Source organism: Leptonotus elevatus, chromosome 4, assembly GCF_054856555.1.
Source record: "Leptonotus elevatus isolate MCC_2025b chromosome 4, RoL_Lele_1.0, whole genome shotgun sequence".
NCBI lineage: Eukaryota > Metazoa > Chordata > Actinopteri > Syngnathiformes > Syngnathidae > Leptonotus > Leptonotus elevatus.
The window spans coordinates 21,472,678-21,490,683 of record NC_141242.1 but is presented as its reverse complement, the minus strand read 5'-3'; the positions used below and the strand labels follow the sequence as shown (position 1 = coordinate 21,490,683).

Here is an 18,006-nt window from a genome sequence, read left to right as displayed (position 1 = left end):
TTCCACCCTACCCCACCCCCCAAAGTGTGTTATGTGCCCTATATGTCTATAAAAGTGTATTGTGCAAACCTAGTGTAGTGAGTTAAGAGGTGTGACCAGCGGGGCCCCCCCCAACCGGGCGGGGGCAGGAGGCGCACCGGCCCACCAAGCCCCCACCCACCCCACCAGGACCCCGGCGGGCATATGGGACCCGTCCGGCGGGGCGATAGGGCTCGCCCCCCGGATACTGGGTCCCGCCCGAGGTGTCAGGACGCCCACCGGAGCGGGGCGGGCACGACACCAAACCCCAGCCACCCCCGCCGGCCCCCATAGCACCGAGACCCGGGCCATGGATGGAGCCCCCGGCCCAGGGGAGGGGAAGGAAGGCGTACCGGGGAAGGGGAAGGGAGGAGGGAAGGGGACGACAAGAAGGGCAGGGGGCAGCGGCAGGGACGCAAGGAGAGGGGGAGAGGAGGAGGAAGGGCGACGAGGGAGAGGGGACAGGGAGGCGGAGGACGGGCGGGGAGAGGCGAGGAGGGAGAGGCAGCAAGGGGGAGGAAGGGGGAGGGGAGAGGGAACCACCGGGCACCCCGGCGGCCCACAGGCCCCGAACCGCGTCGCCGGGCCCAGAGCGACGGACCGCGCCGGAACGGCGCCGCCCCCGACACCAGGGAAAGCCCCGCAACGCAGCACCCCCCAAGAGACCCAGGGAACGGCCAAGACGCAGCCGCCACCCAGCAGCCAACAGAGGGGCAGACCCGCCCACTCCCCGCCAGGGGGGACAGCACCCACAGAATTAACCCACTGGCATGCCGTGAATCCGAATATCAACCCCTGGTGCCCATCGGAGGTGAATCCGCTCGATCCCGCTGGCAGCAGCCGGGTTCCTGACTATGGAAACACAACCATTAGTTACAAATTGCCTAATACAGAAACATCAATGCCAGTTATAACGCTGCTGTGGCTCTCGCTAACAGGCAGAATTAAAATCCAAGTTTAGGTTAAAAAATTCTATATACGTAGACCATGTTTCTTTAAATTTTGACATTTGGTTTTTATTTGAGGCAGATATTTTTTCCATTAAAATATGATTTATGAGGAGGTTAGACCATTGGTCGATATTCAAAGTTTGTTTATTTTTCCAGTTAACAAGAATTGTTTTTTTTGCGATAGTAAGGGCTACAAGTATAGATTGAAATTGTTTATGTGGTAAGTCAATTGTTGTTAAGTCACCTAGCAAACACAAGTTTGGAGAGAACGGTATCCTACAGTCCAAGACAGCGGAAAGTTTTTCTAAGACTTTAGTCCAGAAACACATAACCGGAGTACATAACCATAAAGCATGAAAATAAGTGTCTGTAGTGTTTTGTAAACACTGGAGACAAATGTCGGAGTCTGAGAGTCCCATTTTCTTCATCATATATTGAGTAATGTATGTTCTGTGAATAATTTTATATTGGATAAGTTGTAAATTTGTGTGTTTTGTCATTTTAAAAACATTTTCACAAACTTGAATCCAAAAGACAGATTCCGGAGCTATAGACAAGTCTGTTTCCCATTTTGAGATGGGTAAAGACGTTTTATCAGTATATGAAAGTAACTTATATATTTTTGAGAGTTTTTTTGTTGTTGTCGGAGAAAACTTGGTAATATCTTTAGCTAAAACAGGCGGTTGGAGCGTACCCTGGAGTGTTGGAATTTGTTTCTTTATCATACTTTTAACTTGCAAATAATGTAAAAAGTTTCCGTTTTTTATTTTATATTTTTGGAGCAAGGATGTATATGATATAAACATATTATCTGAGAAGAGATGGTGGAGATGTGTAATTCCTTTCTGCTCCCACACATTCAAATAAAACGATTGGTTGTTAATTTGAAAGTCGGGGTTATGCCATAGGGGAGAAAGCCCGCTGGGCTCCACTTTGGCTTTTGTCATTTCTAGTGCCTTCCACCAGGCAGTCAGGGTGGCGGAAATCATTGGATTTTTAAAGCAGTTATGGCGCTTAATCGATGTTGTAATAAAGAGTAAATCTAGGAGTCTGAGGTTATTACAATCCTTCTGTTCTAGTTCCAGCCAACAGTTAGTATCTCTATTGGGTTGTGCCCATAAAATAATATATTGTAGCTGGTTGGCTATATAATAGTGCATAAAATTTGGTGCCTCTAGACCTCCTTTGGATTTATTTTTCTGAAGAGTAGATAGACTAATCTTTGCTTTTTTTTTTTTCCAGTAAAATTTTGTAACGGCTGAGTCCAACAACTGGAACCAGTTAGCCGTAGGTTTAAATGGAATCATTGAGAAAAAATAGTTTATTTTGGGTAAAACTTTCATTTTAATAGTGGCTATTCGTCCTATTAGAGAAATAGGAAGATTATTCCAGCGCTCCAAGTCACTATAAATGCTATCCAGAAGTGGAGTGAAATTTAAATGAACTAAATCAGTTAATTTAGGTGAGATTTTTATGCCTAAGTATTTTAAATTACCTATAGGAAATGAGTAGTATGGGTCCTGGCTTGCAGGGTTCCATGAATTTTCTGTAATAGGTAGAAGTGTTGATTTTGTCCAGTTAATAGAATAGTCTGATAACTGTGAGAATTTAGTTATTAAGTTAAATACTTCCCCTAATGAAATAGCAGTATTTTCTAAATAAAGTAAAATATCATCGGCATATAGATTAATTTTATGTTCTGTTACCCCAGAGTGAATTCCTTGAATCATTCTTTCCTGGCGTATGGCTAATGCAAGCGGTTCAATAAATATTGCAAATAATAAAGGCGACAGTGGGCATCCCTGTCTTGTGCCTCTCTGTAGAGTAAAACTCTTAGATATAATCCCATTAGTAGTAACAGTAGCTTTAGGAGAATCATATAATACTGACACCCAGTGAATAAATGACTTCCCAAAGCCAAATTTATTTAAAACAGCAAAGAGGAAGGACCAGTTAACTTTATCAAAAGCTTTTTCTGCATCCAATGATATAATAACTGCCTTTTTATCATGCCGCTGTGACATACTAATAAGGTTAAAGAGCCTTCTAATATTATTAGTAGAGTGACGCTCTTTAATAAAGCCTGTTTGGTCGCTATGAATGATTGTCGGGATTACTGTTTCTAATCTAGATGTAAAAGCCTTAGTGATAATTTTAATATCAGTGTTAATTAGTGAAATCGGACGGTAACTTGATGGAAGGGTGGGGTCTTTTTCTGGCTTTAATAAAAGTTTAATTGCTGCTGTATTCATGTGTGGGCGTATGTGACCATTAGTTTTAATTTCTGTTACTACTCTTAAGAATAGTGGAGCAAGCATTGACCAGAAGTGCTTTAGAAATATAGCCGGATAACCATCCGGGCCGGGTGCTTTGCCATTTGGCATACTATCTAGAGCACTGTACAACTCGTTTATAGTAAGTGGTGCATCTAACATATCTTTATATTCAGTAGTTACCTGAGGTATACTTAAGCTACTGAGGAATGCCTCAATATGCTCTGGGTTAGGTTTATTAGTTTCTGAGTATAAGTTGTGATAATAATTATAAAAAATTTGATTAATTTCTTCTGGTGATTGTGTACATTCACCAGTTGTACCTTTAATAGCCGTTATAAGCGATTTTTCCCGATTACGTTGAAGTTGGTTTGCAAGAAATTTACCTGATTTGTTATTATATTCAAAGTTGTTGTATCTCAATTGTTGTATTATAAACTCTGTCTTTTTAGTTAACATATCGTCTAACTGTATTTTTGTATTTTGTAAGTCAGTCCATATTTGGTTATTTGGGTTTATTGCGTACTCATCCGTCAGTTGTTTAATTTTATCTTCCAAGTCTTTTTCTAATTTTTGATCCTGTTTCTTTTTATAAGATGAATATGATATAATTTTACCTCTAATTACTGCTTTCCCGGTTTCCCAGAGAAGAGCTGGAGATAGGTCTGGAGAGTCATTTATTTCCAAAAAGTCCGCCCATTCTTTTCTTATAATTTTGTCAAATTCTGCGTCGTTTAGTAGTGAGATGTTAAAACGCCATGTAGGTGGTGGTTTAAAGGTATAATCAACTTGTAGGGAAAGGGAGACTGGTGCATGGTCGCTAATAATAATAGGATGTATTTTTGTAACGGTTTTATCAGCAATAGAATTATTTGTAAGAAAAAAATCAATTCTTGAAAAGGACCGGTGCACAGCGGAAAAGAAGGTAAATTCCTTCTTATTTGGGTTTTTAAGTCTCCAGCTGTCGACGAGGCCAAAGTCATCCATATATTCCCCTATTACTTTTGTGGATTGTGATCGCCTTATACATGTTGTTTTATTAGAACGATCCATTAATGGATTTAAGGTTGTGTTAAAGTCTCCTCCAATAATAATAGTAGAGTTCGCTGCTAATTCAAACAGTTTAGAGAAAAATTCATGGAAAAAAGCCGGATCATCATTATTAGGGGCATATAAATTACCGAATGTATATATTTTATTAAATATAGTCACCTGAATAATAATGTATCGGCCCTCTGGGTCTGTTATTGTATTATTTAGAGTAAAGAGTAAATTCTTATGTATGAGTATACAGACTCCCCTTTGTCTACTGTTATAAGGGGCAGAGTACGCTTGGCTAAATTTTTTATCAATAAGTAATTTTTCTTCAGATTTTAACTATTTCTATTAGTTTAACATTTCTTCCCACTTTTGTTAACAAGAGTATGAAAACTCAGACTTTTTTTTATTGTACATTTAGAACAGATATGAAATTTAACTAGTGAAGTCATGCGATTAATTATGATTAAAAACTTTAATCGCCTGACGCCCCGAATTTTTTATAATTGTTTTGTTTTTTGTTTTTTTCAGTCACTGCCATTGACGGCTATAAATGTCAACAAAATGTTCTAGTTACATTTTTTTCCCACTTTTGTTAAGAGTATGAAAACCTAGAATTTTTTTTATTGTACATTTAGAATAGATGTAAAATTTGTGATTAATCGTGAGTTAACTGGTGAAGTCATACGATTAATTACAATTAAACATTTTAATCGCCTCTTGCCCCTCATTTTTAATAATCTTTTTTTTTATGTATTCATGGAAGAGAATGAGTTAATAGTTTTACTATAATTCACAAAAGGGTCTGCTTCGCACTTCATTCGAAAATGTTGTCGTATCCTCATTATCATGCGGGCTCAAGACTCGGTGTGCCTGTTTGCCACTTTAGCAGATAAGCACCATGCTAGGTGTTGCGACGTAGCTCGGGTATGTCCTTGAAGAAATGCCTGGCAGAATGACAATTTGGTGGCAGGATGTCGGTCTAATATTACGCCTGCTCAGACCATGTCTTAATATTAGTGCAGCTGGCCTAACGTGATTCTGTTTAATTTGATCAGGGCTCAGGCAGATTCTGAGCATCGCAGTCATGTGTGAAGATATATGAAACCGTATGAATCGTGTTAGAAATCTATTCATTGAGGGGGCATTTTCTCTCATGTGCCGTTTTGGATAAACGCACTCTGGGTGGAGCGACCTTGAGATGTGGGTGTTTCCTTACAAATCTCATAGTACGCGTATCTTATTCTCCCAGAGACTTAAACATCGCTTGTCTTTCGCGATCAGTAGGCTGTACTTAGTAGCGCCTCTTGAAGGTGACACATTATATTTAGCATTTTCAGTCCTTTCACAGCCGCTGACGTAGTGACTGCCATGTCGTCTCATTTGATTTGTGCTGACATGCGGACGGAGGGTACACTTGGCCCATATATGCTCACCTACTGCCCAACGGCTGCATATGTGTCCCTGCTTTACGATGACAGCCGAGTAGAGGTGTGAATTGCCTAGTACTTGGCGATCCGATTCATATCACGATTCATAGGTCCCGATTCGATTGATTTGATACCAATTAATCCAGCTACGAATCTATAAATTGATTATTGCGATTTTTTTTTTTTTACTCAAATTCCGAAAATACTAATCAGTAAACTTGTGCATGTACACTGTAGGATTTGTATGAAAATGTATTTATTTATCTGAAAATTCAGGCTGCATTTAACAAACAGGTTGCAGTCTGTTTCATGTTTGAACAGCACTGAAATAAAATGTGAAGGCTTAATGTTCCATTAATATAACATTCTTCCATGCTTAATGTGTGAATCCTAACCCTAAGTAAGACGTTTTGTTGAATATTCCCATAAAAAATTGATGTTTAAAAATGGATTCAGCCGCATATAGAATCGATTCGAAACACCCTTACAGCCGAGCATTGATATTATATCATATCAAATTGGTGAAAAAAGGGATCACGACCAGCTGACTTTTTTCATCATTTTTATAGATTTATTTTGTATTTGATGCGCCGCGTGTGGATTGCGTTGCTTGGCAGTAGACATTTTCCTCCGGAATTCAGAATTATGGAATTCATCAGATGGTCTCGAAACATAATTGACCAAATATTGTCAAAGAGTTGTTCAGGAAAGGGTGAGCCTGCTTGTCCAGAAAGAACACTTGCGGCTGGGTATAGGCTATGATGGATTCCTGGAATAAGTGGAAAATTATATACATGTCCATGTCCATCATTTCTGTCAAGGATGTTGAATGCACATATAATTGGCATTCTGATATCCTGCTGTTTGGAGTTGGCAGTTTCCTGATTTATGGCAAAGTTTGGATGCTGCTGTTATGACAGAGGGCAGTGGCGTATTGTCAACACTAAGACGAGTGAGCGCAATCGCAGACTGAATGCCATTCCTGAGTGATAACGACATGGAGCAGCTGACGGCACACTTTGAAGAAATGACAAATTTTGCTAATTGAGAGAGGTTCAGGCAGAGACTTAAAGCTGACCTGAGGAATCTGTTATTTGGTGGTCATCATTTTCTTCTATTAAATTGCGATCTTTTTTTTTTGTACTTATCAAATATCAAAGGCATTATTCATGCCACAACTATTTGCTTTGGAAGAAAAAAAAAGACATTTTTAAGATAACCCAACACACCCACACATCCCCGCACAGACATGCACTCTACTCTCGAGTGTTCACCCTTAACTCTTTCACACTGCCCTGCCTCTCCAGAAGACACCGCCTCCTAATACTTACTCATCAAGCATACAGTAGCTTCAAAGCCCTACTAACGTCACTCACAACTTGTCATGCTGGTGCTGCCTAACACTGACTAGCAAACGTGCTAAAGGACAACCTCCTTGTTGTAATTAGAGGACCTTTAAAGGGGAAGTCAACCTCCCAAACAATTCTTGCAGCCCCACGAGTCTAAATATGGTATTCTGGTTAATACTGTATTGCGTAGGGGTGTGCCAAAAAAATAGATTCTCATAAGAATCGCGATTCTCATTTAGTACGATTCAGAATCGATTTTATTTAATTTATTTGATACTGTCTTGCCTTTGTCTGTGTGTGCCTTTATTTGGAGCGCTGTTCATGTGTTACTCGGTTTGGCCACTGAGGGGCAGTGTGGTTCCACATGGTCTAATACACTGTTAAGTTGTAGCCACATTAGAGAGTAGAAGGAAAAAGTCACGATCAAGTTATTCCAATAAAAGGTTGTTTTTTTTCTGCGTGGAGCCATTCTTTTGAGTGATAAAGTGAGTCAGACTGGAGTAGATCATTACAATTCCTTGCACATCTATGGATTGAAGCAAAAATCATTGTCAAACAAATCATTTTAAATCAAAAATCTTTCTTAATCAAAAATCGATTATCAATCGAATCGCAGACCCAAAAATCGGAATTGAATCGAACCGTGAGACATTCAAAGATTCCCACCCTTAGTATTGCATTATTGGAATATGAGCAGAGCTGCAAATTCTAACAGTTTTTATCAATATTACAAGGCGGCCATTTTGCCACTTGCTGCCAAGTGAATATGACATTACAGTTGCTCAGATCTCAAGTAACAACTAATCACAGCTTAGCTTCAGAAAACAGGTGAGCTGTGATTGGTTGTTGCCTAAGCCCTGAGCAACTGTGATGTCATCTTCCGTCGACAGCAAGTGGCAAAAGGCCGCCCCCTGAGATGGATATGAACGGCTGGATTTTGCTTCATAATTCATGTTCCACGAATGTAATATTAATCAGAATGTCATGTCTAGACTAGTGAGGCCACATATAGCATGTTATTGTTAAAAAATATTTAAGGTTGACCTCCTTTTTAAAATCCTTATCCTGCACCCAGAAACCAGTAGAATGAGGAATAAGGAAGGAAGCCCACTTTGAAAGCAGCACTTTTGAGTCCCTGTGGTTTTCGACTGTGCTGCAATGGCCCCACAGCTCAACCTGCTGCATCCAGTCAAGCACACTCAAGGACAAGCACACTTTGAGGGCAGGGAAATGAATATTTAATATCTAGCTCTGCATCATGTGGTGAGAGAATCAGTCGTATGAGCAGTGAATCCAGGAAAACCCTCTCCCTTGTTGCGGTACACCATGCAGAGAAAGGCTCTTAATGGATGGCAATGAAACAAGAAAAAGCAGATGTGCATTTTATGAATGCTTCAAGAAATGATCATGACGATCATCAGGAATGAATGATGTCCAAAATGTTTTTGTTAGTGATGATGAAACATAATTATAATTAAAAATACAAGACATTCTTGTCTGATAGTGGTAGAAAGACATTTCATTTTCAAGCCATTCAGTCGTCCTCTGTTTACTCATGTACCGTTAGCTCCTCCCACCAGGGAGTTTGTCAAGGAGCAAGTGGAGCAAGATGGTTTGAGGAAGGAGATGTTCTTCCCTCGTTGTCGTCATTATTACAGCTACTGTAACATATGTCCACAGCAGCTTTCTGATCAATAAAACAATATTACTTACATATCGGATGTAAAGTATGGCTTAGAGCCTTCATCCTTGTTCCTCTGTTTCCACATTTCTGACAGTCGACATCCTGGATAATATGGCGACATGAGGGAGCCTTTTGCAGACGAAGCACTGAGCGGTGAGGAGGGTTGAGACACAACTTGCCAAATTTAGCGAAGCCAGGATTGTCTTAAAATAGAAAAAGTCCAATATACAAACCCCAATTCCAATTAAGTTGGGGATATCTCTCTCAACCTATATCCAATTGAATGCACTACAAAGACAAGATATTTAATGTTCAAGCTGATGTATGTTATTGCCCCCCCACCCAAAAACAATACCACTGCGTTACATCACATTTCCTTTTAACAACACTCAAACGTGTTTGGCAACTGAGGACACTCATTGTTGAAGCTTTGTAGGTAGAATTAATTCCCGTTCCTGCTTGGTGTACAATTTCAATTGTTCAACAGTCTGGGGTCTCCGTTGTCATATTTTGCACTTCATAATGCACCACACATTTTTAATGGGAGACAGATCTGGACTGCTGGCAGACCAACTCAGTACTCCCGCTCTTTTACGATAAAGCCATGCTGTTTTAACCCGTGCAAAACGTGGCTTGGCATCATCTTGCTGAAATAAGCAGGGACTCCCTCAAAAAGAAGCCAAAGTATGGAAGAGGTCTCCCAAGACTCTTCGCAAAACCATGATGAGAAAATCTTGTCTGTGCAGTCTTCTTTCGATTCAGTCGCCAAATGAGAATGTTTTTGTAGCGCATACTGTCATGTGTCTGTGTGCACTCATCCACACGCGATCACTTTCAGGTCGAGAATGGAACCATAAACTGAGTTTGCCCGTCTCGATTGTTTGTCCCCATTGGCGAGCTGGCGAACGTTAAAGCTCAGCCCTGTGAGCTGGGATGCCCCTTTTATATACTTTAATCATGACTAGGGATGGAAATTGATAAGATTTTTGCCGATCCCGATTCCATTTTCAAATCTGCTCAACCATTTGATTCTTTATCCATGCTCTTAATGATTAATTTTTGGGGAAAAAAGGAGCATAAACAGGTAGATCAGCAACCACTAAGTTTTTTTTCTTAATTGTATCGTAAGATACATGTTTAAACGTAACATGACCTTACAAAATCTAACAGTGCGGTCTTAAGTGGTCCACATTCGAGGACTGCCATGGGGTCCCCAGAAAAAAAAAAAACTTTTGAAAATAAACATACTACAAACAAATCAATATTCTTCTGTAGAATTTTACAAAATACAACCTAGATAATTTTGTGCTAATTACACCATAATCGATTATCCACTAATATTTAAAAACTTACTGAGCACTTAAAAACTCCTCCTCCTTGCCTTCAGTGCTTTAGTAAAAAGAGACACAAGCAGTGTGACTCCCATGCTTTTTGGTCAAAGCTCGTTCTAAACGTCTTTGCACATTTTGCAACCTTGAATGAACCCTGATGAAAAAACACTCGCGGCATTACCCTCGCAAACCCGTGCCCGTTTAGCCCAAATCCCACATCAAATTTTGAACATGTTCAAAATTTCTCTGCGACAAGAAAACGGTTTGAGAGCATAAAGCAAGTGTTGCAAGATGCCCTGCTGTTATCTTTTCTTGTAAAACTTTGGAGCGTTAGGCGCAATGTTAGTTGCCCGACGCCTCTAAAATAGTAAATGGACTTTTTTTTATATAGCGCTTTAACTACACCATATGGTGCCCAAAGCGCTTTACGCTGCCTCACATTCACCCATTCCGACACACATTCACACACCAGTGGTCGACTGCTGCCATGCAAGGCGCTGCCAGGTCCGCTCGGTGCAAATCGGAGTTCAGTGTCTTGCTTAAGGACACTTCGACATGATAACCAGGGGTGAGGATCAAACCCACAACTTCACGGATGAGAGACAACTACTCTACCAGTGAGCTATGCTGCGCTAGTAATGTTGCATGCGTGTTGATGTCATCAAACTATGCCAAGGAATTGAAACACTGGGAACACTGGGTTTTCGATTCCCATCCCTAATTAGGTGTGGGAGGAAAAAACATTTATTGGGACACAATTTTGTCGTCATGCTGCATATTGTTGAGCAATGCAAAAATATTGGTGTGTCCCACTAAACCATTAATCTTTGCTACAGTGAATCAAAGTCAACAAGCTTGAATAATATTGTAAAAGCCAGTAAACATCATCCAAGTTACACAGCAGCACACACACACACAAAACTTTTGCTAACATTGCGCTTCATAAAACGAGCACAAATCCAATAGTGTTTTGTGAGCTTTTCAAGTGCTTTCCAAAGGGCCTCGAGGTTTTGAAACATAATCGACATTGTGTTCCTGCCGAGGTACTGACTCAGACAGGCAGCAGGAGTTTGGCTGGTTTGTACTTGACTGAAAGCAATTCTGGATTGATTTCACAGCAGCTTGAAAAGGGATTGACGACAGCAGCCGTGCTGTGTATTTGTATGAGTATTTGGTAGGTATTAGGTAGTATGCCTTGTGAGTATTCCCATTCATCCAGGTCATTTCAGTTTTAGAGCATTGAATCGATTGCAACTGGATTGTTCTGGTTGACGTTTAGCCTCTTGAGCAGGCTTTACCTTAGTTGTGACAGCACTAGCCTGAGTTGGTGTGGAAAGGATAAAGTGGATGAGAAAAAAAGGGGTGAACGATCCGGCACTCTTTTATTTCTCAGGTGGATGAGAAAGAATGACAGATGCGGAAGAAGGTCTAATCTGTTCAAAATGGTTTCCACTTTTATACTGTCTTGGCCGCCCACCCACACGGGGGACGGCTCAGCCCATGTGAAAATGTGTAATCTGATGGTCTTAACTGGTTTCAACCAGAAAAATGTGCCAGAGCGCAGATAGATAGGAAGACGCCTAGCCAGGGCAGGTCACAGCGACACAACGACCTAGCTCAAGTCAAGTAAGAACAAAAAAATCTTGCGTCAAAATATTCAGCCAGAGCAAACACAAAAATGAATTTTATAGACTGCATGTTTTCCCAACTATTTATTTTAATTACTTTAAAAAGGGAGGCATGAGCAACAAATCTAGCAACTTTTGTCCCATCACCCCTACCTTTGTCCTGTGGGAGGAGTAGTTGAAGGAGTAGGAGTAGGTTCTCACACAAGCACACAGACGACATACAAACTTGAGAAACGCTCCAGTGACCCAGGTGCCTGGTAGCAGATTCTGTCAATATTTAATGTAGCCCATCATGAGAATGCCTCCTGCTCCAAATGATTCATGTGAATGTGCAAGTAAGAGGATCCGTTTTGCTGAGAAGAACATTTATGTGCTCTTCCAAAAAAAAAAAGTCAGTCTCAACAATTGGGGTTTTCCAATTCTGTAGACCCACAAAAACTAATTACACAATTTATCTGATTGAAAAAAAATGGACTGATGAATACCAGCCCTGCCTCTCAGTTCTGATAAACTACAATGTAATTTTATCTCATGATAAGCATATACAACCATTCTCATAAGTCCTATTGTCTGCCGCATGAGTGACATTAAAAAAGTCATAGATCATCACAATTTAATTGAGCAAGACGTCAATTTTCCTGATTAGTCAACCACTGCTGCAGTCTGTAGAAAAACAAAACAAAAGATGAAACAAAGATTATTGAAAAAGAAAACTAAATATGTCACTGATACTGTGGCCTTCTCACATCAATGCATGTGTGTGTGTTTGTGTCTCCTTCAGATGATGGTAAACTCTCTCTGGATGAGTTCCAGGCTTTCTTCTCTGATGGTACGCTCAACGAGGAAGAGCTGGAGAAGTTGTTTCATACCATCGACTCAGATAACACCAGGTGAGCACAAATACAATCACACTTTATCCACTCGCTCCATACTATTTTGAAGCCAAGCTACCTTCTGTTGCAAATACCCATTTGACCTTCATTTATACTTTGCTACCGTTTTTTAAGTACTTTATCGCATTGTGATACAACACATATCGCCGCTGCTATGTGAAAAACATAATTTTTTTCTTTTTACATTATTAGGGTGTTAAATAATTTTTAAAAAATGGACTTACGTGTTTTTCACATAGCGACGATATGCTAACATGCATGATCTTAATGTGGCCAAAGGGTCTTAAAGTCGGCAGAATGAAAATAAAATGGAATTGAAGTGCAGCTTTCCTGGCATTGTAGCTTATTTAAAGCTTTCCGTTTTTACAATGAGTTTTAGGTCTCATTTATTAATCAAACTGCATACATGGGATTTTTCTGGTGGCAGGTGGAGGTTGGCCTACCTGAGCATGATTTGGAGCATTCAAATTGGTTCTTACCTGTAGTGTGAGGGCTTACTATGACTATGATTATGATTTTTTTTCTAATTAGCATCTGTTTCTATGAATGTTTGCAAATAATCTTCCTTTTGTTTTGGCAAGCTCCTTCCCATTACACTCGCTAAAATAAAATAGACAGACAGCGATTTGTTTTAATTTTTCCTCTGCTTTTCCCACTATTATACATAAACCAGTCATCATTCGTTTAATTGCAGTTGCTCTTTGAAGACCTCCTTGATTGGCTCTCATTAAATCAGTGTATGGACATAATATGTTGAGCTAATCTATTTTACAATCAAGAGAAGTCTGTATTTTGAGTAATCAGCATTGTCCTTGATCATTTCCACAGCAGTCACATCTTTGAAAATGTATAAATAAAGCCAGGCCGGCCAAAACCTTAACGCTATTGTTGTTTGTATGTATAATTAAATACAATGTGCAACAGTAGCAATCACAACTACACACTATTTATTATTGTCAGTGTGATGCAAATGGTGATGGAGACTGATGATATTGCCATGAACACATCTGCCCGCTTGCAGCAGGTGTATTACGCATCCACTACTTTGTGGGTGGTGGGTGTCAATGGGAAAGATTCTATTCATTTAACTTAAGTGCGCTTGACAACCACCCATCAGGTCTCAGCATTCCCATGTAAAAGCAAGATATTGATTTGCACAAGTAAAACCTAAACTGGCATTGCAAGCATTTCCTGAGACAGCAAGAAGTTGATGGATGGAGTGAGTGGTTTGATGAAGAGGGATGAGCGTACGGAACAGCTTCCCGCCCCTCAGACTTTATCCATCTGTCTACATCTTTCTTTCTTTCCATCTCTACCATTTTAAATAGAGGGAGTTAGGGAACAGATGTGCAGTATTGATTATTTCTAATGGTCATTAAGATATTGCCAAATATGTTATTGTAATTCAACCAAATGACAAAAACAACAATGCAATAATTACTGCAATAATGACATAACAGGAATGTACCATATTTGTTCTGGGGTAGGCAGAACCGTTTTATCAGAACTCAAAAGACAAAATTATGATGCAAGATATAGATTTATTTTTTTGTTAATCTGGTTGATATGAGGAAAGTCTTCCAAAATTGATTGACAGAATTTTACCATTTGAATTTGATGACAGTCATTGTGTTTTCATTATGACTCAAATGGCAAAAAGAGTCATTTGCAATCACCTCTCCATTATTCCTCTTCCACACGAAATTGATAGTAGTTAGTTTATAGTGTGTAGTATCGTGTTTGTTTTGTGTTTTTTTTTTGTAATCATACAAACAAGTCCCAAAATGAATGGGGCCAAATACAACTCTTTATGTTTGATGTTAAAAATCTTGGATGATTCAAGTATGACCTGGTGTAAATGTGATGCAGACTTGATGCTTCACAGGCACTCTAGGCTTAGATCAAATTTAGTGGGGCACACTATATATTTTTATTTATGATATTTACTTCTCCAAGTGGCTTCATCCTCTGTAAAAATAGCAATGAACAAGTCATTTTATTTTTGGAGCGTTTCATGGCATTTGTATTGTTTACTGAACAATCATTCAGGCACTGAGCAGATGGTGTCTTTCTTTCCATCTCCTCATCAGTTACAATTTCCCAGTCTTCGGCTGTGCTTTAATTCTTCTCTTTTTTATCTCTCCATCTATGCCTCATCCCTGTTAATCACTTATTTTCCTGCTCTGGCAGACACACAATGAACCAGACCTGAATCTTTCCACGTGTGTGTGTTTGTATTTGATAGTGCATGCAAAAGTCTGTCATTTTCTGACCCTACTCTTGTCCTTCCTTCCTTCCCCGTTTCCTTCTTACCTTTTCCACTGCTGCTCCTGCAATGTGAAAGTAATGTTGACACTAAGGAACTCTGTGGTAAGTATAATTACATTCACACACGTTTGTCTTTGTATCTTAGTGGTGACATTTCATTGACATAATGCATTTCCTTGCGCCTTACCCTAACCTTAACCATCACAACTGATTGCCTAACCCTAACCCCAACCAACACTAAACTTTAAAACCAAGTTTTGTTCCTCAAAAAGAGGTCTGAACTTGTCGGGTCCCCTACAATTTCCCCACAAGGACACACACACCTCTCAGCAATATCACTATCCACACCACTAAAATACTGACCTTCCGACTCCATAATTGCTATACCTACCTACCAATCCCTTGACGATACTCACCTTCAGCCAGACACGTAAATAATCCGTCCCCTACTAACAACATCATTACCTTTTTTTTTTTTTTTTTACCATATCGCAAAAAAAATCTGATTTAACAAACTAGAAAATTATATTTACAAGAATCCAGTTAAATAAGAATAACGTCAACCACACAAAGGTACTCTCAAGTACCCATTCAGCCTAGAGCTACCAGACCAGTATTCCGATGGCACGGGCAGGTTAGTTTTTTTTTAAGCTTTCTTGACAACTCCCCCTGCTGGTCATAGACCTTGCAATTGAATTGGGAACCGAAGGACAGGCACTGGCCGTTGCTCGTCGCTTTAGCCCTTTGCCCCAATGGGTCAGCCTGAATAACATTCAGGCTGCTCATAGCAATTGCAATTGCAATTGGAGGAGGAAAAGGGACACAGACACGTTTTAAAATTCTCTTTATTAAACAGCCCTCTTAGACCCACACCCCACTCATTTTTATTAGAAAGAAGCAGACAGCTCAAATGTTCTTAAATAGTCACCCTCAGGCACCACCGCTATTTTATTGGATACCCGGAGAGCATTTAAATTAGGCCTGCATTAGGGGAGGCCATAGGAAGTCCCTCATTCAATCCAGACAGACTGAAGCCGGTGGTCGAGGACCGGACCCACTACGGCGTAGACGGCAAACACCAGGAAAGAAAAAGGCAAGGCAGCCACCCCTTAAGGCAGAAAAACAACCTTATTTCACCCCATTCCCACATTACCCATCTACAAGACAAAATCCACAAGGAGCGCGTGTGTCTGCACTCACCCCTTGCACTCAACCTGTCCGGGCTGAGTCTTTGTAATCTGTTCCCCATTGGTGGAGAACGGTAAACAGATGAATTACGTCCTGAAGACATACTATCCCCACCCCAACACACATTCTTCACTCATTTAGTGCCATGTGTTGTCCATTAGGGAAGAGTGTGCCCAGTCGGTGAATCCAAAGGTGTTCCATCCTGCGTTGTTGTTGCGACGACCAGGCAGGGTCATGTTGCAAGTCGGTGAATCCAAAGGTGTTCCATCCTGCGTTGTTGTTGCGACGACCAGACAGGGTCATGTTGCAAACCCAGAAAGTCCATGCAGTCCACTCCATTATGCAGGAAGTGCTGCACCAAATGTGTCTCCGTCCAGCGCCGGGTCCGGATGTTGTAGACGTGCTGCGACCATCGTGTCTTCAGCAGTTGGCCCGTCTCACCCACATACATCATTCCACACATCCTGCACCGGATATTGTAGATGTAATTGAAGCTGGCGGCGTTCACTTGTTGAGTAATAGTAAAGACCCTCCCTGTCGACCGATTCTCAATCAGTCTTCTTGGTTCCCGCCAAACTTGGGTTCCCGTACCCGGGCGACGAGCCATCACCAAGACGCAAGGTTCCTCCCTCTCCTAAAAGCCGACAACAACCGGACAGCACGCTGTAACTGTGTGACAGTCAAAGCCACACTGAAGTTGCGCTTGATGTCCCGATACGCCCATCGATGGCTCGTGGAGTAAAAAGAGATTAAGGTAGGGACCACTTTGTCCTCTTCCGACCTTGCCCTGGAACCAGCAACCTTGTAGTCCTTCAGCACCTTGTGCAAAATAGAGCGGGAATACCTCTGGGTTCAAAACACTTACATTTACAAAACTGTAAATCCTGCTGATCCAGATCAGTTTGTGATGTCCATTCAGGACATCCACGAACCGAGCCCCATAACATCATCCATGTATCGGAAATATTATAGGGGAAGATTATCGCACTTTGCCAATGATACCGTTTCCCACGCGGACATGCAAATGTTTGCGTAAACCGGTGCGAAGCTCTTCCCCATCGCCGTCCCTTTAACTTGCAGAAAACACTGGCCATCAAAAACAAAATCATTACAAGTCAGGTTTAGGCGCAGTAATTCCCAAATCTCCTTATATGGACATCGCGGGTCAGAGTGTCATCATAAGCAGTCCTCCACTGCGGGGATACCAAGATCAGTGTCGATATTGGTGTACAAGTTGACAATATCCAATGTAAAAAAGAAGAATTGAAATGGCTGGTCATCACGGAGTTACAGCAGCAGCGCCTCATGTTCTTCAGAAGTGACATTCGACGGTTCCTTAAAATGGTGCAGCCTCTTGACATCCTCACGGTCCCTTGTGAAGAGTTCAAGAAGGGGGAGGGGGTGGACCCAATCTCCTGCAGGTCCCAGTCAGAGGCAGGCGTGAAATGTGTCCTAGGTGCAGGTCGCTCAAGTGCCAGGATATTCATAATCTTCAAACGCCGATGATAGGCGGCCAAGTCCGCCTCAAGTCCCAAATGCGTGCGTCCGGCAGAATGTGTATTGCGTACAGACATCACCCCCCTTCCCAAAAGACTAACTTGTGCACCCGCCAACCCCTTCACCAGTGACAAATTAAAAACTGTGCCCCCCTAAAACCTATAAACTGTGCCCACTTCCTCCCTATCCCTCAATCCAAAAAAAGTCATCCAGTGGTTCCAAAGTAACAATCCCGTTTGCTCCGTCCAGTGGAGTTTGTCCTGCGTGGTGCAAAAAAAGGCGTCACAGAGGCGCAGAATCCCCACGCCAAGTTCGTCAATAATGAAATTGATCTGGCGCAGAGGCTTTAAGTCACATGCAAAGGTAAGTTTGCGTGGAAGTTGATTTGCGACATAAAGATTATAGCCTGCTGGAAGACCTTCCCTGCCGCCCGTACCAGTTTCACGATGGCGTCCTTAA

The 18,006-nt window shown here is 41.1% G+C and overlaps 1 protein-coding gene across 2 annotated transcripts in view; it reads left to right on the top strand.

Annotated features, from left to right (window-relative positions):
* necab2 (N-terminal EF-hand calcium binding protein 2) overlaps positions 1 to 18,006 on the top strand; it is a 121,718-nt gene that overhangs the window by 27,740 nt on the left and 75,972 nt on the right. For both annotated transcript variants that reach the window (XR_015094637.1, XM_086074231.1), the window contains exons 3-4: positions 12,483 to 12,591; positions 14,939 to 14,964. Coding sequence is in view for 1 of the 2 variants with exons in the window: in XM_086074231.1 (XP_085930357.1) it covers positions 12,483 to 12,591; positions 14,939 to 14,964 (135 nt within the window). In the remaining variant the exon portion in view is untranslated. The remainder of the gene's footprint in view (positions 1 to 12,482; positions 12,592 to 14,938; positions 14,965 to 18,006) is intronic.